Raw genomic sequence first — 25844 nt, 5'->3', positions numbered from 1 at the left:
GAGCTGAAATGGAGAGGGGCAGCCATCAGTACATGGGAAAGTCTTTATCTAGCTGAAGTGATTTCCCAGTGATATGTCCAGAAAAGAGCCAGTCACTGGCTGGAATTTTACCGTCCCGCCCAAGTATCGGAGCGGGAATCGGAGCGGGCGAGCTGCAGACCACGGAAAGGTCCGTTGACCTCAGGTGGGATTTTACGGTTTTGGAATGAGCAAGGCCGTATAATCCTGCCCATTGTGTCCGTACCGAAAACACAGGAGATGGTCAACTGACCCTCCAGGGTAAGTCGTCCTTTTACATTCTGCTTTTTAAAAGGAAAGTGCCCATCTCTTTCCTAACTTCATGGGGGTATGTGGGTGTAAGCCTCACAAAATTCACATTATTAAAAAAAGAGACTTCTTGGCGGTGATTCAAATTGTAATTTCATCTTGAGATTCGAATAATGATTACCAACCTTTCTGGGGCTTGTTATCAAACACCAGCAGCAAGTATCTATTAGGCTGTGCCTTGTAATCAGTCGCAGGTACCCATTACCTATTTAGTGGATTGCTAGACTGGCAGTTCCTTTGTGGCATGATTGAACTTGCCACTGTTTATTACCTACCACACCTCACTGGTCTAAATCTTGGCTTGGGTCACTACGTGTGTGGAGTTTGCACATTCTTCCCGTGTCTGCAAGGGTTTCCTCCTGTTTTCTTCCCACAATCCAACGTTGTGTGGGTTAGGTGGATTGGCCACGCTAAGTTGTCCCTGAGTGTCAGGACGACTAGCCAGGGTAAATGCATGGGGTTGTGGGGATAGGGCCTGGGTGGGATTGTGGTCGATACAGACTCAATGGGCTGAATGGCCTCCTTCTGCACTATAGGATTCTATGATTCTATGAATAGAAGATAAATTTCCAGAACGCTGCTGTGTACAGAAAAATCATAGGGACTTTAGAAAAGATACTTCACTTTTGGACAATTTATCTGAACATTTCTTTTTGTCAGATAGAAAAAAATGATTGAAAATGGGTGAAAGGCTGACAGACACAGGATTGTATGGTGCAGAAGGAGGCCATTCAGCCCATCATGCCTGCACCTAGCTCTCCAAATGAGCATTATGGATGAGCACCATTCCTCTGTCTTTTTCCTGTAACACTACACATTATTTCTATTGAAGTAATTATATAATGCCTTCCTGAATGCCTCAATTGAACCTGCCTCCTCCACACCTCAAAGCAGAGCATTCCAGACCGCAATCGTATGTTGTGTGAAAAAGTTTTTTCACAACGCATTTGCTTCTTTTGCAAACCACTTTAAATCTGTGCCCTCTCGTTTATGACCCTCTTACAAGTGGGAACAGTTTCTCCTTAACCCAGCCCCCTCATGAGTTTGAACATTTCTTTCAAATCTTTCCTTAGCGTTCTTCTCTCCAAGGAGAACAGTCCGATCCTCTCCAATCTATCCTCATAACTGCAGTTTCTCATCCCTGGAACCATTCTTGTAAACTAGCTAAGCATCATCCAATTGCTTTCCAATGGGTGTAGGGACACAGGGCTTCATGAGGATGGTGGTGCTAGCAAAATAATGACTGGAGTGCAGGGCCTGGTCAACTAATGAAACCTCCAGGAATTCATATAATCACAGTTGGCCACTCTAGCTCCTGATGGGAGTAATTTATTTCAGGGATACGGTCTTCAGAAAGTGCTAGCTGCACCGTCCATGTGGCAATTCTTCATGCATCAAGTCTAGATATCGGCAGACTGTTCCACTCTAAAAAACATCGCATCTGAGCTTTCAGCTGAATTCCAGGGGCAATTACAAGTGGAAATCCAAACTGATGTAACCTCTTGACAGTGCAGAAGAAGGCCTGGTGTGGGGTCCTTTGGAGACCAGGTATCACCAAAAACTTCAGCCAATACAAAGACCTATGAAGCCAGTGTCCCAGTTAAAGACGTATCTTTATTTGGCCAACGATCGAGGGAGAGTGAGCATTGGGCAGTCCAACACCTCTCTAGAAGAGAAAGCCTTGAAGTATTGCAAGACCACTCTGAGGTTATAATACACCCATCAAAATATTATACATTTCTCAAGTTTGCCCCTCCTACCTCTCCAGTAGCTATGGAAAAATCATCACTAATATAAACCAATCACTGTTAACACCTGTCATATACATTAGCCAATTGCATTCTACCCTCTGACATCCTGGGATTTCATTGGTCCGTAGAATCTGGATGCTTCCTCCCCTTACTGTTGCTGCTTCTTCCTCTATTGCCTAGCAACCCCTGATGCTTAGCTACAAAGGTCAAAGTTAATGTTCCCACCAACTCTTCCTTACATCGTTGGCTATATCAGACAAATGTGTATTTTCATGTCTGAGGAGACCTGCCTTATCTGATATTGTGGACAATCCTGTTCATTAAGGGGCTCTGAGAAGCTTACTGCTGGTAACTTTTGCTGATAAGAACTTACACATTCTGTGGTTTCATTGTTCCAAAGAATGTGGTTCTGTCTGCTGGGGTTTCATCCCATCATTCCTTGCAGCAAGCTGCTTTTGGCTGAAGTGCACAGTTAATTCTAAAAATATCAAAATACATGTTTAAATCAAAAATATTTGTTCAAATCTATACTTATTTAAATTTCTTACTGTGTTCGTACCATTTTCATGTAGACAGTTCCCTTGTTAGACTGTGAGTCTGATCTGAGGTCATTTCACTTATTGCTAGTATTTTATTAATTACTTAAATCCCCGATTACTTGAAATTTCTCGAACCTACTATGAATTTCTCCCACAAGGCCATTTGGCCCATTAAGTCTGCACCGACTCTCCAAGAGAGCATCATACCCAAGCCTCCTCACCCCTTCCATCCTCATTATCCCACACATTTACCATGGCCAATCCACCTAACCTGGACATCAAGGTATACCAAGTGGCAATTTTGCATGGCCAATCCAGCAAACCTAGACATTTCCGAACTTGGGCTTTTGACAATTCTACCCTACTTACCCTCAGTTGGCCAAGGTGGACCTGGCACTTCTTGACCCGTTTCACACTGAGCATCGGAACATTGGGTTGCTGTGGTTAACCTCAATCCACTTGGTTTAGTGAAGGAAAACACAAGGACTTTGTCCCCTGTTGTTATTCCTGCTGAGCAGTATGTGTTTGCCTGTGTTGGATTAAATCAGTCTCAAAATCAGGCAGATTTAGTCCTGTGGAGGTGCAGCCTTCCGATTGCCCACTGTCAGATTTACAAATAAAGCATTGTCTCTTGTGGGCAAAGTGGAGATGGAAAAATATGTTATAAATACATCTACACTTTGACAAGTGTGGTCTGTGACTGAAATGTAAGTTTGATGCCCTCGAATTATGATGAAATGGAAAGTACAGCAAGGAAGGAGGGCCATTCAGCCCCTTGCTGCTGCTGCTATCCATTCCCCACCGCCGCCCCCCCGGCTTCAATAAACATCCTATTTCCCATTCAAAATGTTCAGGCTCCCCAGCTCAAGACTCACAGTAAAAACCTTGGCTTCTTAAACCTTCCTGTGTGCAAGGAAAGATAACTAAATTAATTCTCCTGAAACACAAACTACTGACAATCTCCATATGTATTTTCAGGTAAAGGTATCACGAAAAAGTCAGCTGGACTGCCCCAATCGCTGGTCCCTGCTCTGTACAATCCCTGGTCTCTGCTCTGTAAATCCCTGGTCTCTGCTCTGTACAATCCCTGGTCTCTGCTCTGTACAATCCCTGGACTCTGCTCTGTACAATCCCTGGTCTCTGCTCTGTACAATCCCTGGACTCTGCTCTGTACAATCCCTGGTCTCTGCTCTGTACAATCCCTGGTCTCTGATCTGCATAATCCCTGGTCTCTGCTCTGTACAATCCCTGGTCTCTGCTCTGTACAATCCCTGGTCTCTGATCTGCATAATCCCTGGTCTCTGCTCTGTACAATCCCTGGTCTCTGCTCTGTACAATCCCTGGTCTCTGATCTGCATAATCCCTGGACTCTGCTCTGTACAATCCCTGGTCTCTGCTCTGTACAATCCCTGGTCTCTGATCTGCATAATCCCTGGTCTCTGCTCTGTACAATCCCTGGTCTCTGCTCTGTACAATCCCTGGTCTCTGCTCTGTACAATCCCTGGTCTCTGATCTGCATAATCCCTGGTCTCTGCTCTGTACAATCCCTGGTCTCTGCTCTGTACAATCCCTGGTCTCTGCTCTGTACAAACCCTGGTCTCTGCTCTGTACAAACCCTGGTCTCTGATCTGTACAATCCCTGGTCTCTACTCTGTACAATCCCTGGTCTCTACTCTGTACAATCCCTGGTCTCTGCTCTGTAAATCCCTGGTCTCTGATCTGCATAATCCCTGGTCTCTGCTCTGTACAATCCCTGGTCTCTGCTCTGTACAATCCCTGGTCTCTGCTCTGTACAAACCCTGGTCTCTGCTCTGTACAATCCCTGGTCTCTGCTCTGTACAGTCCCTGGTCTCTGCTCTGTACAATCCCTGGTCTCTGCTCTGTACAATCCCTGGTCTCTGCTCTGTACAATCCCTGGTCTCTGCCCTGTAAAATCCCTGGTCTCTGCTCTGTAAATCCCTGGTCTCTGCTCTGTACAACCCCTGGTCTCGGCTCTGCATAATCCCTGTTCTCTGCTCTGTACAATCCCTGGTCTCTGCTCTGTACAATCCCTGGTCTCTGCTCTGTACAAACCCTGGTCTCTGCTCTGTAAATCCCTGGTCTCTGCTCTGTACAATCCCTGGTCTCTGCTCTGTACAATCCCTGGTCTCTGCTCTGTACAAACCTCATTTCTGCTCTGTACAATCCCTGGTCTCTGCTCTGTACAATCCCTGGTCTCTGCTCTGTACAACCCTTGTTTCTGCTCTGTACAATCCCTGGTCTCTGCTCTGTACAATCCCTGGTCTCTGCTCTGCATAATCCCTGGTCTCTGCTCTGTACAATCCCTGGTCTCTGCTCTGTACAATCCCTGGTCTCTGCTCTGTATAAACCCTGGTCTCTGTTCTGCATAATCCCTGGTCTCTAATCTGTACAATCCCTGGTCTCTGCTCTGTACAATCCCTGGTCTCTGCTCTGTAAATCCCTGGTCTCTGATCTGCATAATCCCTGGTCTCTGCTCTGTACAATCCCTGGTCTCTGCTCTGCATAATCCCTGGTCTCTGCTCTGTACAATCCCTGGTCTCTGCTCTGTACAATCCCTGGTCTCTGCTCTGTATAAACCCTGGTCTCTGTTCTGCATAATCCCTGGTCTCTAATCTGTACAATCCCTGGTCTCTGCTCTGTACAATCCCTGGTCTCTGCTCTGTACAATCCCTGGTCTCTGCTCTGTAAATCCCTGGTCTCTGATCTGCATAATCCCTGGTCTCTGCTCTGTACAATCCCTGGTCTCTGCTCTGCATAATCCCTGGTCTCTGCTCTGTACAATCCCTGGTCTCTGATCTGCATAATCCCTGGTCTCTGCTCTGTACAATCCCTGGTCTCTGCTCTGTACAATCCCTGGTCTCTGATCTGCATAATCCCTGGTCTCTGCTCTGCATAATCCCCGGTCTCTGCTCTGTACAATCCCTGGTCTCTGCTCTGTACAATCCCTGGTCTCTGCTCTGCATAATCCCTGGTCTCTGCTCTGCATAATCCCTGGTCTCTGCTCTCTACAATCCCTGGTCTCTGCTGTGTACAATCCCTGGTCTCTGCTCTGTACAATCCCTGGTCTCTGCTCTGCATAATCCCTGGTCTCTGCTCTGTACAATCCCTGGTCTCTGCTCTTTACAATCCCTGGTCTCTGCTCTTTACAATCCCTGGTCTCTGCTCTGTACAATCCCTGGTCTCTGCTCTGTACAGTCCCTGGTCTCTGCTCTGTACAACCCCTGGTCTCCGATATGTAAATCCCTAATCTCTGCTCCGTACAATCCCTGGTCCCTGATATGTAAATCCCTAATCGCTGCTCTGTACAATGCCTGGTTTCTACTCTGTAGAATGCCCGGTCTCTGTCTATACAATCCCTGGTCTCTGTTCTGTCCCTGGTCTCTGTCCTGGTTTATTGTGTATTTTAGCAGTAACTTCGTTGCAATGTGAATGTAAGACTACTCGTGACTCATAAATAAACTTTTTGACTTTGGTCTCTGCTCTGCCCTGGTTTCTACTCTGTTCAAACCCTGGTTTCTGCTCTGTATAAACCCTGATCTCTGCTCTGTGCAATCTCTGGACTCTGCTTTGTACAATGTCTGATTGATGCTCTGTATGATTCCTGTCTCTGCTCTGTACAAACCCTGCTCTCTGCTCTGTATAAACCCTGGTCTCTGCTCTGTACAATCCCTGGTCTCTGCTCTGTACAAACCCTGGTCTCTGCTCTGTACAATCCCTGGTCTCTGCTCTGTACAAACCCTGGTCTCTGCTCTGTATAAACCCTGGTCTCAGCTCTGTACAATCCCTGGTCTCTGCTCTGTACAAACCCTGGTCTCTGCTCTGTAAATCCCTGGTCTCTGCTCTGTACAATCCCTGGTCTCTGCTCTGTACAAACCCTGGTCTCTGCTCTGTAAATCCCTAGTCTCTGCTCTGTACAATCCCTGGTCTCTGCGCTGTACAAACCCCGGTCTCTGCTCTGTACAAACCCTGGTCTCTGCTCTGTAAATCCCTGATCTCTCTGTAAATCCCCAGTCTCTGCTCTATACAACCCCTGATCTCTATACAATCCCTGGTCTCTGTTCTGTACAATGCCTGATTGCTGCTCTGTACAATTCTCATGATGTGTTCTGGGTGTTGTGGAAAGGTGATGTTTCTGCTTGACGTCAGTTTCCTGTCTGCTCCTTGCTTTTTCGCTTCAGTGAATGACCTAAAGATTTTGAGAGATTTGGAGGAGGGGAGGGCAGTTCCGCCCAGCCTGGAATTTGTCAAGTTTCTGCCCATATAAGGAGACGTGCTGGCTGAGCCCGGGGGGGTGGGGGGAGAAAGTCGCAGTGAAATTTCACTCCGCTGAAACTGATCAAAAGAGCGCGCACACACACACACTGTTCACCGCTGTCTGAACTAAACTGAAATAAAAGCTGTTGGGTTTAAAGTAACGATTGGAAAGCCTTGAACATCATGTCCAGCAAGCAGTTTAACAGCGGACCTGCGTACGGTCTATCAGCAGAGGTGAAAAACAGAGTAAGTTTCACTTTGTTTTTTAATTTGGCGTTTGAAAGAGTCTCAACTTGTTACAGGCTGTGTAAACCTGCTGGTAACTTTGTAACTGTATTCGGCGCCTCTTCATCTTATTGATAAGATGTGTGGCTCTGACGATTCTTGCAGTAGCTCCGGGCGTTGTCCCATCTGCAGAATGAGATGAGATTGAAATATATTTATGCATCTTCTGCCACCACCTGCCTTTCTTAATGTTGGGTAAAAGTCTCTGTCCGTGTCTGAGCTACAGCAAGAAGTATTGCGAACTTCATCCCAAGCATGGTGATAGGCGGTGGCTTAAAGTAATAACGTCCAGCATGTTTTGCTTGAAGTAGTGGAGGTGTACCTTCAGGCCAGGAGAGAGCTTTGATCTTTCACATCTTGCTGTGTGCTTTTGTAGGTAGTGAGGTCGGGGGATAAATCTTTGGTTTTTATTAACTTTTTATTCTGAATAACTGATGGAAAGTGTCTCTCTCTCTCTGTCCCCCCCCCCCCAACTTGACTGTGCTAGAATCATAGAATCCCTGCAGTACAGGAGGAGGCCATTTGGCCCATTGAGCTTGCACCTACAACAATGCCCGTAACCCCACTATTTGATTGGCAAATCCTCCTGGTACTGAGGGGCAATTTTAGCAAAGCCCGTTCACATAACCGGCACATCTTTGGAGTGTTTAGTTTATTTATTAGTGTCACAAGTAGGCTTGCATTAACACTGCAATGAAGTTACTCTGAAAATCCCCTAGTTACCACACTCCAGTGCCTGTTCGGGTACACTGAGGGAGAATTTAGCGTGGTCAATGCACCTCACCACTACATATGTGTGAGACTGTGGGAGGAAACTGGAGCACCCAGAGGAAATCCATGCAGGCACAGGGAGAACATGCAGCCTCTGCACAGACAGTGACCCAAGCCGGAAATCGAACCTGGGTCCCTGGTGTTGTGAGGCAGCAGTGCCACTGCGCTGCTCCTGTGGGAGGAAATTGGAGCATGGGGAGGAAACCAACACAGACACGGGAAAATGTAGAGTGCAGACAGCCGAGGTCAGAATTGAACCTGGTTCCCTGGCACTGTGAGGCAGCTGTGCTAACCACTGCGCCACCGTGCTGCCCTGAATACATTGTTAAACTGCCCCATCCTTGTAAATGATATGGAGAGCGGAGTTATTTTTTCCTCTTTTTGTTTCAAACATTTGTATGGTCACTTCTCAAACAATGAAGGAAAATCCAAGAATGCTTTTGAAGTTTGTGCTGATATCTCTGAGGCTGAACTTGGACTGTTTGCAGCCTTGGCCTGACATTTGACACTGAAATGAGTTTCCGACCACATATTTGTGTCATTACAAAGACATCTATCTCCACTTTTACTATCACTTCAGTCTGCCCCTGCCACAGTTCATCTGCTCAAAGCTTTATCCCATGCCTTTGTTACTTCTAGACTTGTCTATTCTAGTGTACTGCTTGCTGGTCTGTCATGTTAAACTCTCCACAAAGGTGAGGTCATCTTACACACTGCCGCCTATGAGCTGATTCTCACTTTGTGCTGTTCACCTATCACTCCTGCAATCACTGAACTACGTTGGCTCCCAGATCAGCAATGCCTCAGTTTTAAAAATCCTCATCTTCATTTACAAATCGCTCTTGTGGCCTCGTCTCTCCCGATCTTTGTAATCTCTTCCAGTCCTGTAACACCGAGTAGATGTCTGCTTCTGACTCTATGGATGCTGTAAAAAGTCTGACAACACCAGGTTTTAGTCCAACCTATTTATTTGATAATATACTCACAAGCTTTCGGGGTTAGTCCCTTCGTCAGGTGAATGGAGAGTTCTGGCCTCAGACAGAGCATATAAAGCACAGACAGTTTAGAGATTACTGATTAGAATGCGAATCCTTACACCTAACCTGCTGTTCAAGACCTGAAGTGGCTGATAATGTGAGTGGAAGGAGCACTGATCACAGTTTAAAGAGGTGTGTATTGCCTCCAGACAGTACAGTAAGTGAGGTTTTGCAAACCCAGGCAAGTCACGGGGGTTACAGATAGTGCGACATGAACCCAAGACTTCCACACACATGAGGACGGTCTCAACAGGGATCTTGGGTTCATGTCGCACTATCTGTAACCCCCATGACTTGCCTGGGTTTGCAAAACCTCACTTACTGTACTGTCTGGAGGCAATACACATCTCTTTAAACTGTGATCAGTGCTCTTTCCACTCACATTATCAGCCACTTCAGGTCTTGAACAGCAGGTTAGGTGTAAGGATTCGCATTCTAATCAGTAATCTCTAAACTGTCTGTGCTTTACATGCTCTGTCTGAGGCCAGAACTCTCCATTCACCTGACGAAGGGACTAACCCCGAAAGCTTGTGAGTATATTATCAAATAAATAGGTTGGACTAAAACCTGGTGTTGTCAGACTTTTTACTGTGTTTACGCCAGTCCAACGCCGGCATACCCACATCATGACTTCTATGGATGCTGCCAGATATGCTGAATTTATCAGGATAAGGATATGATTGCACGAGAGAGGGTGCAGAGGAGATGCATCAGAATGCTGCCTGGGCTGGAGCGTTTCAGCTACGAGGGGAGGCTGGTTAGGCTGGCGTTGTTCTCTTTTAGAGCAGAGAAGTCTGAGGGATGACCTGATTGAGGTGGATAAAATTATGAGGGATATAGTTCAGGTAAATAGGAAGGAGTTTTTTTTCCCTTAGTAGAGGGGTCGGTAACTGAGGGGAGTAGATTTGAGGTAAGGGACAAGAGATTTAGAGGGGATTTGAGTAAACACTTCTTTTCACTTGAGGGTGGTGGGTATCTGGAACTCACTACCTGTAAGGGTGGCAGAGGCGGGCATCCTGACAACACTTAAGAAGCATTTAGATGAGCATTTGTAATGCCATCGCGTACAAAGCTATGGACCAAGTGCTGGAAAATAGGATTAGAACAGATGGGTGCTTGATGGATGGTGCATATATGATGGGCCGAAGGGCCTCTTTGCGCTGTAAAACTCTGACTCTAAGCTTTTGCTTTAGTGGCTCAGTGTTAATTTTGATTTGACCGCATTCCTGTGAAGCACTTTGGGAGATTCTTATTGCTGTTGAACAGCTCAGTCTGAGCAATGAAAGACTACAATTGATGGACTACTGGGGACGGAGTGGCATGGTGGTATTGTCACTGGATGAGTAATCCATAGACTCAGGGAAATGCTCTGGGGACCTAGGTTCAAATCCCACCATGGCAGATGGTGAAATTTGAATTCAATTAAAAATATCTGGAATTAAGAATCTATAGATGACCATGAAACCAACATCTGTGGAGAGAGAATTCAGCCAACATTTCTTGTCTGGATGACCTGAAACATTGGCTCTGTTCTCTCTCCACAGATGCTGTCAGTCCTGCTGAGATTTTCCAGCATTTTCTGTTTTTATTTCAGATTCCAGCATCCGCCTTATTTTGCTTTAATGAAAACATCGATGACTGTCGAAAAAATCCATCTGGTTCACTAATGTTCTATAGGGCAGGAAATCTGCTGCCCTTATCTGGCCTACACGTGACTCCAGAGCCACAGCAATGTGGTTGACTCTTAACATGCTGTCCGGAATGGGGAATAAATGCTGGCCCAATGACATCCACATCCCATGAATAAGTCAAAAAAAATTACTGTGTGATCCTTGGGCTAGCCCAAATTTGTGCACAGCAAGCTCCCACAAGCAGCACTGAGAAAGGTGACCAGTTATCCCTAAACCAACAGCACTGAAACAGGTTAAGCTTTGGTGAGGGCATGAATTGCCCACTCCTGTTCCATTCTTCCTATAACTACTGACCTAAGGTTGACACGGCATGGCGGCACAGTGGTCAGCACTGCTGTCTCATGGCGCCAGGGTCCCAGGTTCAATTCCAGCCTTGGGTCACTGTGTGGAGTTTGCACATTCTCCCTGTGTCTGCATGGGTTTCCTCTGTGTGCTCTGGTTTCTTCCCACAGTGAAAAGATGTGCAGGTTGGGTGGATTGGCCATGCTAACTTGACCCTAGTGTCAGGGGGATTAGCAGGGTAAATGCATGCGGCTGTGGGAATAGGACCTGGATGGGATTGTGGTTCGTACAGACTCGAAGGGCTGAATAGCCTCTATCTGTACTTTTGGGATTCTGTGGACACTTGGACAGGATTAGATTGGATTCATCAAACTGCCTGTATGGGTAAAAAATGCAAAGGTGGTCAGAGGGAGAGTGGGTAGCAAGAACTTATGGTTGTAGCCTGGGGAACCCGTATCCTAGTAAGGATCAACATTTCTGGGAGAATAGGGAACACAATTAGGAGTAGGGATGTTAAAATGTATGTCAGCAGGACCAAGAGCTGCTCCTGGGATGTGCTGTGAATGTTGTAAATGTCCTCAGTCCTGTTATAAGGAGATGGCTTAATGGTGAGCTAAACAAGCAAAGGAATCTTTGCTTTTATAACCAAGCAACATAAATGAAGGACTCAGGGCTACACCACCAGTGAAGAGTAAGGCAAAAAGTGAGGAATGATGGTCAATTAACAGTAGATTTTGAGTTTTGCATAAGGAATAGGACAGTTATAGAGCTTTACAGTGCAGAAAGAGGCCCTTCAGCCCATTGTGTCTGCACCAGCCATCAAGAACCTATCTATTCTAATCCCATTTTGCAGCACTTGGTCTGTAGTTGTGCATTTTGAGATTTTGGTGGTGCAGTGAGGCTTGGTTTCAGCATGGTGAGGATACAGGGAGAGGGCACAATGGAGATAAACTGGGAAACATGCAGCGAGGGAGCAGGAGAATGGAGCTGAGAGGAGTCCCAATCAGTGCAACTTGATGGCACAGTGGTTAGCACTGCTGCTTCACATCGCCAGGGACCTGGGTTCGATTCCTGGCTTGGGTCACTGTCTGTGCAGAATCTGCACATTCTCCATGTGTCTGTGTGGGTTTCCCCTGGGTGCTCTGTTTTCATCCCACAAGATGTGCTGGTTAGGTGCATTGGCCATGCTAAATTCTCCCTCAGTGTACCCGAACAGGCAACGGAGTGTGGCGAGGAGGAGATTTTCACAGTTGCAGTATTAATGTAAATTTACCTATGACACGAATAAATAAACTTTTATACAGCAAACTCTGTCTCCCCTAACAACCAATCAGCTTACTTGCTTCCTTTGTAACACTGTCAAATCAAGATCAGAAAGTCACCTTGTAACTATGCTGGTATTCTGTGCATCAAACCTGGTGGAAGTGGATGTGTTTGATCTTTCCCCCCTCCCCCACAAGTCCCTTTACGTTAACGAATTTTACACGTTCCATCCTTGTAGGTGTATAAACCTCACAGCCAACAGCCCCCTCATTCTCTTTCCACTCCTGCTCCAGTGTAGGTTGTTTTATCACGAGACGCCCAGCACTTCAGAATAAAATGGTGGTTTTGTGAGATTTCTCTCCCTCCCTTTTTTATATTGACAGAACTGACTTAATGAAGTGAAACCATGCTGGTTTGAGGAATGCCAACCATTGCAGCTTTGGCATCTTTATATTGGCAATGGAGAGACAGTTTTGTGTAACCCAGCCTGCACACGAGAAGCTTCTGATCTTGTTCCTGGCTGCAGACCTTTTGTGGATCTGTCCCACTGAGTGTTTGGAGAAAAGCTGAACTGAGCTTGAATGATAATATAAAAGCAAAATACCGCTGCAAATCTGAAGTTAAAAACAGAAACTACTGGATAAACTCAGCAGTTCTGGCGATATCTGTGGAGAGAGTCTTCCAGTTGTGTGGGAGGGCATTAAGACGCGAAATGTTAACTTTGTTTCTCTCTAAGCAAATGCATCAACGTCATCATAGAATCCCTGCAGTGCAGAAGGAGGCCATTCAGCCCATTGAGCCTGCACTGACAATAATCCCACCCAGGCCCTGTCCCCCAGCGATCCCCCTGACATTAAGGGGCAATTTATCATGGCTAGTCAACCTAACCTGCATATCTTTAGACTGTGGGAGGAAACTGGGGCATCCAGGGGAAACCCACGCAGACACGGGGAGAACATGCAAACTCCACACAGACAGTCACCTGAGGTCAAAATTGAACCCAGGTCCCTGATGTTGTGAACAGCAGTGCTAACCATTGTATAGTCTGTCTTGTATAGACTTGCTTCAGGTTATGAGTGACTGCAAGGCTACAGGGTAGTTCCTGTGTTAGAAACCATCTTATCAAATCTTGTGCCAGGTTCCATAGCAGTTGAGGGAACTGACAAACAGTTTGGAACTCACCATCTTGGGTTGCTTGATCGCACCTGGCGGCTTGCGGTGGTGAATTTTGAGCTGTGAGCCAGACAAGTATTCCAAACCCAACCGGAGACCAAACTGCAGATGGGGCAGCTAGTTACAAATGAGGAATGTTTGTCCTGAAAAAAAGAATCCCTTCCTGTTTCTGATACCACACTATCAGGATCGAGCTTTCCAGGGATTCTTTATTCCAGATTTTATTTCTCTAATTAGCTTTCAGCTAGGTCATTTGTTCTGTCGGGATGACTCATTGGCACAGTGGTTAGCGCTGCTGCCTCATAGTGCCAGGGACCAGGGTTCAATTCCTGGCTTGGGTCACTGTCTGTGTGGAGTTTGCACATTCTCCTCATGTCTTCATGGATTTCCTCCGGGTGTTCCGGTTTCCTCCCACAGTTCAAAGATGTGTGGGTTGAGTGGATTGGCCATGCTAAATTAACACTTAATGTCAGGGGGCCTACCTGAGGTAAATGAGGATAGGGCCTGGACGGGATTGTGGTTGGTGCAGACTCGATGGGCTGAATGGCCTTCTGTGCTGTAGGATTCTATGATTTGGAGTCAAAATAGCTGCTGGAGGGCAGAGATTTTAGCAGAATGACTTGGGCATCAGGGATGGAGCAGGTTTGATGGAAGAGATGGTCATTTTCTGCCCGTCACTCTCCTCTGTAGGCACAACCTAGCTGGGCATGGACTAAAGCCCAACAGTCACATCTGGCACACAGAGGCATCTGGAAGAGTACATGAACAGGGAGGGAATAGAGGGCTGAGTAAGGGCAGAATGTTTTCTTTTAGTTAGGACATCATGACTGGCACAAGCTTGGAGGGCCGAAGGGCCTGGTCCTTTGCTATACTCTTTGTTTAGTGCCTAATTCTAAAGAGCAGATTCTTGGGCACCAGTGTAACAATTATGATTTCACACTGGCTTCCCCAAGCTCTTCCATAGAATCTCTACAGTGCAGAAAGAGGCCATTAGGCTCAGCAAGTCTGCATCAACTTTCTACAATACCATCCCACCCAGGCCCTCGCCTCTGCCTTATCCCTGTAACCCTGCGTATTTACCATGGCCAATCCACCTAACCTACACATCTTTGGACGGAAACGGAGCATCCAGAGAAAACCCAGGCAGGAGAATGTGCAAACTCCATACAGTGACCCAAGGCTGGAATCGAACCCGGGTCCCTGACGCTGTGAGGCAGCCATGCTCGCCACCATGCCACCCTTTCATGAGTGAGATTGTTGATCCAGAGCCTGTGACAATTAGAGAAGTAATTGGAACAGGCATAATATAAATGTTGATAATATAATAATCTAGACAACACACCCATCGGAAAGAATTTCACCCATACGTGCAGTGAGGCAACTTTAAAGTACTCTTATTATATGGATAGCAAAAAAACTGAAACTGTTAGTAGATGGTATAAAATACAACAGTGCTGAAGGAGGCCATTCGGCCCATTGTGTCTGCACCAGCCCTCTGAAAGAGCACCTTAGCCAGTCTCACCTTAAAAACCAATAAAAACTCTACAATGCAGAAGGAGGCCATTCAGCCCACTGAGTCTGCAATGACAACAATCCCACCCAGACTGTATCCCTGCTCAGTTACCCTGCTAATCCCTCTAACCTATCACATCCCAGGACATTAAGGTTTAATTTAGCATGTCCAAACAATCTAACCTGCATATCTTGTGGGAGGAAACCCATGCTAACACGGGGAGAACGTGCAGACTCTGCACAGACAGTGACCCAAGGCCGGAATCGATCCTGGGTCCCTGCTGCTGTGAGGCAGCAGTGCTAACCACTGTGCCTCTGTGCTGCCTACAGTTGTGCTATATGGCTGTCTCCCCCAGTGATTAATTTGACTAGTAGGAGAATTTCTCATGTTTCTCTGTAACAGCTTGGATATGGATCCTGGGCAAGCTGACACAGGCTGCCCATCATTCCCATGGTGCTACTTAACAATCATAGTGCAGTTCTGCCAGTAGATATTTGATATGAAGAAATATTACATTGAAGAGAAACGATCGTGAAGAAAGTCTTGAGGTTTAACTGGAGGTAATTAAGTTAATGCTTTGGACCAAAGTTGCTGAGATTTGAGAAGATAGTCCTGTAAATATCAGGAGTGACTCTTCAAAGTCAGAACCCAGAAGTTCTCTGAATGCAATATTATAATTGGAGAGATATGCAATTACTAACATGCAAGATCTGTATCACTTGTACAGTCTCTGGTTGGTCTATTCAGCCATGATAGGTGCTGGATTTGCAGAGGGTGGACACTGATGCTTTGTTGGAGAGTCGAGATGAGCAGGAATTGAAAGATTGAGCAGGTATATCCAGCTGTTGTGGAGAGTTTGGCTTAATTTCACACAGACATGGGCAATGGAGAAACTCCCAGCTCTCATTCCTGGGGATAACAAAGAGAATGAACGTCGAACGGTTTGACTATGTTCAAAGTCAACATATTGGCCATTCTTCCACTAAAGCCACTTTTCTCCTCGTAGGAGAGAAGATGTTTCAAGTAAGGCTTCCCCCCCCGATACATATATTGTTTATTTCTTTCTAACAGTGGGTGAACTGACTGTTAATCTGGTGGTCTGTCTGACTTGTCCATGGAGGGCACCAATTTAAAGAACTTGGCAAAAGAACCAAATACAACATGAGGAAAAATCATTTTAACACAGTGTATACTCACAATCTGGAATGCAGCGGCTGAGGCAGTGAGAGGGACACGTTCAATCCTGACTTTCAGAAGGGAATTGGATGAGCAGCTGAGGGAGGGGGAAATTACAGAACTGCAGGAAAAGGGATGGGGAATGGAACCACTAAAATTGCTCTTGCAGAGAGCCAGCACAGAATTGACAGGCTGAACAGTCTCCTCCTGTGCTGTAACCGTTCTACAGTTCTTCTGTAGAATAAAGTAATTTGTAACTTAACTAAGTGTCCCCCTCACCCACTGTCAACTTGTTTTGCCTTTGGGAAGACTGACATGGTCCAGTTTCATTTCTGCATCACCAAACCATACAATGTTTTAATATCCTTATGGTTTTTCTCCTGGGCTACACACACATCAGTGTCCCCACGATTAATCTTTAATTCATGGGGCGACCAGGACAGTCTGGCAAGGTTGGCAGCCCTAGGTGGGGAACTCTGAAACTAGAAGCAATGTGCACTTGCACAGTCTTTTTATTCATTCGTGGGACATAGGCATCGTTGCGTGACCAGCATTTCTAGTTGCCCTTAGCTAGGCCATTTCAGAAGGCATTTGACAGTCAACTGCATTGCTGTGGCTCTGGAGTCACATCTAGGCCAGACCAGGTAAGGACAGCAGATTTCCTTCCCTAAATGACATTAGTGAACCAGATGGGTTTTTCCAACAACCGACAATGGTTTTGTGATCATCAGTAGATTCTTAATTCCAAATTTTTTTATTGAATTCAAATTTCACCATTTGCCGGGCAGGATTGAAACCCGGGTCCCTAGAACATTAGCTGAGTTTCAGGATTAACAGTTCTAGTGATAATACTGCTGGGCCATTGCCATTGACATGAGTCATAAACTCTTGGAGAAGCTGGTATAAACTGCTGATGGTGAAAGGCTAGGTGTAATGTGAATGATATCACAATGGCTCTGGACCATTGCTGCACTAATATCCAGTATAACCCACTCCCCAGGATTGCTGCAGTGTCGGTGCTGCAGGCCTGGGTGTTCACATTGTTAGCTGACCTCTGACAGTGAACCTTTGACCAAGGCGAACAATGTAGATGGTTGAATACGAACTGTTTGTGCTTGTTTGTGTTGGTTAGATTCCTTTTTTTTCCAGCCATGTTTTTGTTTAGTATTTAACATTGCTGCTCATTTAATGAATTCCTGTTTAGACTTTAAATGGCACATTCAGGCCAAGGACCACCTCGTAGCTTCCGTCAGACTGATTGCCCTTCAGGTTTTGTCAAGGAAGTGATTGAAGAAGATCAGGTTCCTGGTCTGTGCTGAGTTTGCTAATCTCGGGTAATTGGGAAGAACGAAGCTATGTTGGCTTCAGTCACTCTACATTCTGGCAGGAGAAAATGAGCCAGTGTTCCTGCTTCTTATCCAGTGACCCCAGTGGAAAATGCACTTTGGGTAAGGATAGGGTCAACATCTACTGTAACGCCCATCAAAATGAAACACCTTATTCACACCCACCCAAATGACAATTGAGAGTATCAGAGAATGGCCAACACTTACTGAATTTATAGCCCAGTAATAATGTGTCGGCCTAGCCTGCATCCTGTTTAAAAAAAAATAAACCCCAGCAAAAGAAGCAACCTCAGGAGAGAGGCGATTGGGAAGAGGTGGGAAGGGTAAGAGATTTATTTTTAATACTGTGCTACAGAATATTTTCAAATGTCATTGCTTGCTTTTTTATACCACGCAAATATTTTGGGGAATTTCCTGCAGAATTCTTTAAAAAGATTGTTTTGTTTTGATGTTATTTCCAGGATTTGTTAAGACTTGGGTTTAATATCACCAATGGATAAAAATAGTCAACTTGTGAATAGGCCTTCCACTAATTTCCTTCTTTCATTTTGATTTAAAGAAGTAACAGTACTTCTCTTGCTCAAAATGAGTAGTTTGGTATTCCAGCTTGGTTCCTCAAGGACAGCACAGTGGTTAGCACTGCCGCCTCACAGCGCCAGGGACCGGGGTTCGATTCTGGCCTCAGGTGACTGTGTGGACTTTGCATGTTCTCCCCATGTCTGCGTAGGTTTCCTCCGGGTGCTCCAGTTTCCTCCCAAAGTCTAACGACATGCGGGTTAGTTGATTGGCCTTGCTAAATTGTTTGGAATGGGTTAACAGACCCTCCCAATTAAGTCCTAATTTGATGTCAATTATTCAATAAAAGTCACGATATATAAAGGGGTGACACTGGGTGTTGACGAAGAATTGGATGTGGAGTAGGACCAAAGAAATAAAGATAGTTTATGAAGAAGCTGAACTCGTGTCTCCTTTACTGAACTACAACCAAGAGGCTCAAACATAAATTGCCCCTTAGTGTCGGGGGATTAGCAAAATAACTGTGTGGAGTTACGGGGATAGGGCCTGGGTGGGCTTATTGGTGCTGGCTCGAGAGGCCATTCGGCCCAATTCTACACTGTAGGGACTCTATGGGTGGAATTTTCCATCTCGCCTGCCATGGGAATCACAGCGGGTAGGACACAGACCACAGAAAGGTCAGTTGACCTCGGATGAGATTTTGTGATCTGGGGGGGCGTGAGCATGGCCAGAAAATCCCTCTCCAGGATCCTCACCTTGACCATACTGCAGACTGGAGCAGCCTGAGCCTGGTCGAGCCCCTGGCTTTAGTGCTGTGAAGACCTGAGCAGATTGGATGCGTGAGAAGTGTCTCAGCTGCTTTGGCTTGGTAGCATTTAGTTTCCCTAATTACTGGACAGATTTTAATTATCTGAGTGCCTCGTTATCTGAAGATTCTCCAGGCTGTGAATAAAGGATCTCTTTGTACGTGAGCGAAAGGCCTGCAGAATGTGACATTGACTGGGGAAGAACTTGCTCCCCTGATGGAGGGACAGTGGTTTGCTTTCAATGCTTTAGTGTCCAATGCAGCTGCCACTGGGCTGGGGACATTTTCAGCTCTGTGCCACTTGTCATTGCATCAAATTCTGCTTAGATTTTAATCATATAATTCACTATGTGTGACCATCTCTTGCAAACCTTTGTTTAAAATACTTTACTGGAAGATGTGGCACTCTGCTTTTATACTACATCCAGGCTTTTGTTTTGATGGGTCACCTTGTCAGCCTTGCTGAACTTTCCTGTTTGAAATACTCCCTTAACAAGGCTGTTTATCACCAAGTGTAAGGATCATGTGTACGATCTTTGCTTTCTCTCCTCCAGCTCAAGCTAAAGACCCAGATTTTAGGTTTCCCAGGGAAATCCCCCTCCTCTTGTAGCTTGTTTCTGTTTCGAACTTACCATCTCCAACAACAGAAGGATGTGAAACTCTGCTTTGCGGCAGTTGTAACAGGGGAACTGCTTTCCTGACTAATTTGGTATTTTTAAAACAAAAAACTCCAATCTCTTGGTTGTGTCTTGCTGTAAACCACAGACCATTTTTGGGTCGCACAGTGGCGGTTAGCACTGCTGCCTCACAGCACCAGCGGTACAGTTTCAATTCCCAGCTTGGGTCAGTGTCTGTGTGGAGTCTGCACGTTCTCCTCGTGTCTGCGTGGGTTTCCTCCAGGTGCTCTGATTTCCTCCCACACTCCAAAAGATGTGCTGGTTAGGTGTATTGGCCATGCTAAATTCTCCCTCAGTGTACCCGAACAGGTGCTGTAGTGTGGCGACTAGAGAATTTTCACAGTGACTTCATTGCAGTGTTAATGTAAGCCTACTTGTGACACTAATAAATAATAAAGCCAAAAGAGAAAATGCTGGAAAATCTCAGCAGGTCTGGCAGCATCCATAAGGAGAGAAAAGAGCTGACGTTTCAAGTCCAGATGACTCCTTGTCAAAGGATCACACTTTGACAAAGGATCATCTGGACTCGAAACATCAGCTCTTTTCTCTCCTTACAGATGCTGCCAGATTTTCAGCATTTTCTCTTTTGGTTTCAGATTCCAGCGTCTGCACTAATTTGCTTTTATTAAATAATAAAGCTGCTTTCTTATTCATAACTGAAGCACGAGGCTGTAATGATCTTTATTGGGGTGTATCACTTGCCTGTTTATAAACAGTGGGTCAAAACTCAGCATTCTTTAATTCACTAAGTTCTTTACTTTGTTTCTCTCCCAGCCCCCCAGAAGTTGTTTCTTGAGCAGTGTATGGGTTGTTTACACTGATATTTGAGGCTGTGGGTGTTTTATCTCTGGCCCAGTTCGTGCTGAAGCTTCCAGTCGCTTTCCAGATCTATAACCATGCACATGTTTCGAGCATTCCCCAGAGCTGTCAGAGGATTAAGCGTTTCCTGGCCACTGACTTCCCACTGGAATATGATTCTCTGGTCACCAGCTGCTGGACAGTGCCTGGCACAATTAGCCTTTGTAACCTTCTTCATGGGAACCTTGATAGTGAATTGTACTCCGCTATTCAACCATACGGCGAATCAAACAGAGTCCAATTCTGTTCTCTTATGTCCACACACACATTCCAGCAGGATGCACTGTGTAGTGGTCAGGAACAGGCACTATTTTTCAAATTTACATTAACATGTTGCTATTTGGAAGGACAGTAGTTTTCCCCGTCACCCTGGCCAATGTTTATCCCTCGAGCAACAACACTTAGAAACAAATCACCTGATCATTATCTCACTGATGTTTGTGGGAGATTGCTTTGCTGTATTTTAGATGCCACGTTTTTGACATTACCACAGTACTTGCAAGTCTTGGAAGGTGCTATATAAATGCAAGTCCTCTTTAATCCGTGTCCCGGGCAAAAGAAAAGTTTAAAATTAGCCAGAGTGCCAGCGGTTCCCCACTGCAATTAAATGCCCAGTTATTTTCCACGCTAAACCTGTGAGTTAAGACAGGGTATTTGACAGGAACCAGACATTGTGCGTTTTCCCTCAAGCTCACTGCAGAGCTGCACTTTATTTCTGTTTGTTCAGGAGGTTGTTTGATTTGGCAGATATGGAACCAGTTTAGCTGATTTTTGTTTTTGTTCCAGTGGTTTCTTTGGTTAACATTCACTGATTAGTAAATCTTTTAATCACAAATATACAGATGGTTCATAGAAATTAGAAGCAGGAGTGGGCCATTTGGCCCTTCAGGCCTGCTCCACTGTTCATTTTGATCATGGCTGATCATCAAATTTAATATCCTGATACCCCCCCCTTCCCCACGTATCCTTTGATTCCTTTAGCTCCAAGAGGTATATCTAATTTCTTCTTGAAATCACACAACGCTTAGACCTCACCTACATTCTTTGGTAGTGAATTCCACACATTCACCGCTCTCTGGATCAAGAAATTTCTCCCCCCCACTCTCAGTTCTTAAAGGTTTACCCCTTATCCTCAAACTATGACCCCTAGTTCTGGACACCCTCACCTTCGGGAACATTCTTTCTGAATCTACCCTGCCTTTTATAAGTTTCTATGAGATTCCCTCTCACTCTTCTAGGCTCCAATGAATATAATCCTAAGTGACTGATAAAGTATTTCTTCCTCACGTGACAGAGAGCTGTGGTTCCCTGGCTCTGAGCAGTAACTAGGGGACGATCTGTGTTGTGCAGGTATCTAATTTGGTGAATGTAAACTGTATACAGCCTGGACATCAATCTTAGTAATACTTCATTCACTTTCCTGCATTCAGTAAGTGGAGACCGTACTTGTTCCTTTTCCTTGCTAATATATTCATCTCCTTTACTGACCCATGATGGAACTTCCAGTTCTCCGGTTTCTGACTTGTGGGACCCTGAATTCCTTGATTCTTCCGACTGCTCCCTGTGACTGTCTAAGCCCAGATGGTAAATGTCAGGAGGTGATTAAACTTTGGAAATCCTAGCCTCACTCAGTATGTGCATCCCACACAGACATGTGCACAAAGCCATTGTGCCAGGCCCCTCATTCTGCCTGGTGGACTTTGAGAGGCTGTATTCCCTCAAATAATTAAGCAGTTGGTGATGAGCCAAGAGGTTTGTGTGTGAGCCATTTCTGCCTCGGGCTTTGTTGTTCCCTGTGGAGGGTTTGTGAAGCAAGCCATAAATAGCTGTTGTTTATAATTGTGGGAACACTGCATGCAGCTGGTGGGATATAGACTGTTCCCTTTTCTCACACACTGTGAGGACAGTAAACCTCTTTCCACGGATAGGGATGAGTTATCTGGCAAGGACAGAGTCTGGCTCCGTCGTGACGCTGCTTCTCTATCCGTGGTGGCAGAGTGGTTAGCGCTGCTGCCTCACAGCACCAGGATCGGGGGTTCGATTCCTGGATTGGGTCACTGTTTGTGTGGAGTCTGCACATTCTCCCCGTGTCTGCGTGGGTTGCCCCCGGGTGCTCTGGTTACCTCCCACAGTCCGAAAGATGTGCTGGTTAGGTGCATTGGCCATGATAAATTCTCCCTCAGTGTACCCGAACAGGCACCGGAGTGTGGCGACTAGGGGATTTTCACAGTAACGCCAATGCAGTGTTAATGTAAGGCTACTTGTGACAATAATAAATTAACTTTAACTTTACTGTCCATTCTGTTGACATTCACCACCTTGACTAACAGGAGGAATGGCCACGGGACACAGTGGGAGTTCCTGTAGAAAAGTAGCACAGCACAGTCTCAACCTTGATGGGAGGAAACAGAGTGATTGGCAGTCAGTCTGGTAAAACCCCTGAATCCTTTCCTGTCTGTTCTGTCAGTTTTGTTGTAGGATTCATTTCTCGCTTGATTTGATCCCCAAATAACTGGTCCAGCATTCAACCAATCACACAGCGGCTTTGGGCAAGACATAGTGTCCAAACGATAAGCCGTAAATCTGGTCACATGGCCCTTTGATTTCCCCAGCAACTATTTCAAATGGTGACCTTGAGCTGACCTCCTGACGCTAAATCATCTTATCACAAACATTGCCCACTCTTGCCTCAGCCACATCTGACAGAACCCTACAGTGCAGAAAGAAGCCCTTTGGCCCATCGAGTCTGTACCGAACACAATCTCACCCAGGCCCTACCCCCATATCCCTACGTATTATACCCACTAATCCCTCTAACCTATGCATCTCTGATTACTAAGGGGCAATTTCTTAGCACGGCCAATCAACCTAACCTGCACATCTTTGGACTGTGGGAGGAAACTGGAGTATCTGGAGGAAACCCACGCAGACATGAGGAGAATGTGTAAACTCCACATAGACAGTGACTCGAGCCGGGAATCGAACCCAGGACCCTGGAGCTGTGAAGCAGCAGTGTTAACCACTGTGCTACCGTGCCACCCTGTCATCTGTCATCTAATCACTCATCCATACTCTTTGACACCTCCAGCTTCTCCTGGCTGACCTCCCAGTCACCATCCCCTTCAAATCTGAACATATCGAGGCTCTTCTGCCCACATTCTATCCCATACTTTATGGGAAGGTGGTAGCATTGTTGAATTGTCACTGGATGAGTAATCCAGAGACTCTGGGTAATGCCCGAGTTTGAATCCCACCACAACAGAGGGTAGAATTTCAATTTAGTAAAAATCTGGAATTAAAAGTTTAGTGATGACCAGGAAAGCATTGTTAAAATGACCTTTCGGGAAAGAAATCTGCCATCCTTACCTGGTCTGGCCTATGTGTAATTCCAGATGCACAACAAAGTGGTTGACTTGTCAATGCCCTCTGAAATGGCTCAGCAAGCCATTCAGTTCAGGGGCAATTAGGGCTAAGCAACCAATGCTGGCCAAGTCAATCGTGCACACATCCTATGAAAGAATAAGGAAAATCCCACACTTCCATCTCCCTTGTCCTTGCTGATATACATTGGTTCCCAGAGTGTCAACATTGAAATTTTAATTGTTGTTTCCTTCTCTTATGCTCTCCAATCTCTGTAACCTCAGCCTGCCAACTTAGTCCAACTTTGCCCATCTGCTGAGTCTTGCTTCTTGTGCACTGGAACCACTGGTGGCTGCATTAACTGTCTAATTCCTGTCACTCCAACTCCCTCTCCTCCTTTAGACCCCTCCTTAGCTGTCTAATTCCTCCACTGCAACTCCCTGTCCTCCTTTAGACCCCTCCTTAGCTGTCTAATTCCTGCCTCTCCAACTCCCTCTCCTCCTTTAGACCCCTCCTTAGCTGTCTAATTCCTGCCTCTCCAACTCCCTCTCCTCCTTTGGGTCCTCCTTAAAACACATCTCAATCAAGCTTGCAGTCACTCATCCTTTTCTTTTATTGGTTCGTGGAATGTGAGCCTCGCTGGCAAGGCCAACATTTGTCTATCCAAAATAGCCCTTTGAGAGCAATTAAGAGTTAGACAACAGGAATATGGTTAATGTATAATATCTGATATCTCTGCATCTGTTTGTTTGGTTCAATGTCCATTTTGTGATTATATCTCTTCAGTGGCACGCCACGTTTTAAAGTTGCTTTATAAAAGGAGTTTCCTCCTGCTCCTGTGGTTTGTGTCGATTACGTGTTATCGATCTGGAGGGGGTTCTCAGTATTGTTGCCTCATTGGTGGATAAATCCTAAATTAGACCAAAATATCAGTAACTGTTTTGGATGGTCCCTCTGACCTGTGGATCTTTGGCATGGCTCCTGGTAACAGGGATGTGTAACCCATCCTAGGCTATAGTCTGTTACTTGCATTAACTAATTGATTAATCCAATGCCTGGACAGGTTATACGGTATCCTGAGCACAGTGTGTCCTGTCCTCCCTCTCTTTCTCAAGTCTGGTGCATGACTGATATCAGTAATACACTCTCATCTGCATCATTCATTGGCATATCCATTACATTAACTCTTTATACTACACTGATTACTATTAACAACTTTTCCCACTTGAATGCAGCGTGGATTAAACTATTTTTATGAAACACCATATCAAGAATATGATTTTTTAAGCACATTCGTGGGATATGGGCATCACTGGCTGGCCAGCATTTATTCCCCATCCCTAGTTACCTTTCAATTGAGTTGGCTTGCTAGGCCATTTCAGAGGCAGTTGAGAGTCAACCACGTTGCTGTGGCTCTGGACTCACACGTAGGCCAGACCAGGTAAGGACAGCAGATTTCCTTCCCTAAAGGACATTATTAACCTGGTGGGCTTTTCCAACAATCAACAATGGTTTAATGATCATCAGAAGATACTTAATTCCAGATATTGTTTATTGAATTCAAAATCCACCATCTGTCTTGGCAGGAATCGAACCAGGCTCCCAAGAACATTAGCTGAGTTCACACTGTCCACAACCGGTCCCCAGGACTAGAAGAGGTTCCCTAAATTTGTCACCCCGGGTGAGGAGGGATGCATTGGCCCCGTTTTTTACTCAAAAGCTCTGAGTTAGTCGCAATAAGATTAATTTAAAACAAATCCCTTCCCTTATCCCCAGCCCAATATGTATGTCATAAAAGGGTTTCACCAGGCTTTCTTGAGTTAACAACAGAGTGAGTTTATTAGCTATTAAATGTGTGAAAGATGATAAAGCACATGTATTTATATTTATTCAGGTTAGAGATTATAATTGAGTCCAAAAGTAAGTTTAATAATATGAATCAGCCTTTGACTTGTCCACGAGGAGTACATGGTGGAATGTTGTGGCCATTGAGTTCGTGATTCCAGGAGCGCTGACAGGAACAGTCGGTTTTGAGATTCTGGTGTTTGTGGTTTTGCTGAGAAGCTTCCCTGTTTCCTTTTCAGCTGCGGCTTTATTGACTTAGCTTACTTCAGCAATCAGAGAGAGAGAATGACCTGTCCTCCCTTCTGTCACACATGCTGACACATCCAGCACCAGTCGACCCTGACCAAGTTTTGC

The 25844-nt window shown here is 45.5% G+C and overlaps 1 protein-coding gene across 1 annotated transcript in view; it reads left to right on the top strand.

Annotated features, from left to right (window-relative positions):
* The first annotated feature begins 6921 nt into the window (after positions 1-6921).
* Positions 6922-25844, top strand: part of LOC145358628 (calponin-2-like) — a 41081-nt gene continuing 22158 nt past the window's right edge. The window contains exon 1 of the mRNA XM_080212843.1: positions 6922-7138. Within this exon, the coding sequence (XP_080068969.1) occupies positions 7076-7138 (63 nt within the window). The 5' untranslated portion in view covers positions 6922-7075. The remainder of the gene's footprint in view (positions 7139-25844) is intronic.

This window comes from Carcharhinus amblyrhynchos, chromosome 26 (assembly GCF_965287045.1).
Source record: "Carcharhinus amblyrhynchos chromosome 26, sCarAmb.v2.hapA, whole genome shotgun sequence".
NCBI lineage: Eukaryota > Metazoa > Chordata > Chondrichthyes > Carcharhiniformes > Carcharhinidae > Carcharhinus > Carcharhinus amblyrhynchos.
The sequence above is the reverse complement of the archived record's forward strand: the minus strand, read 5'-3'. Positions and strand labels throughout refer to the sequence as shown.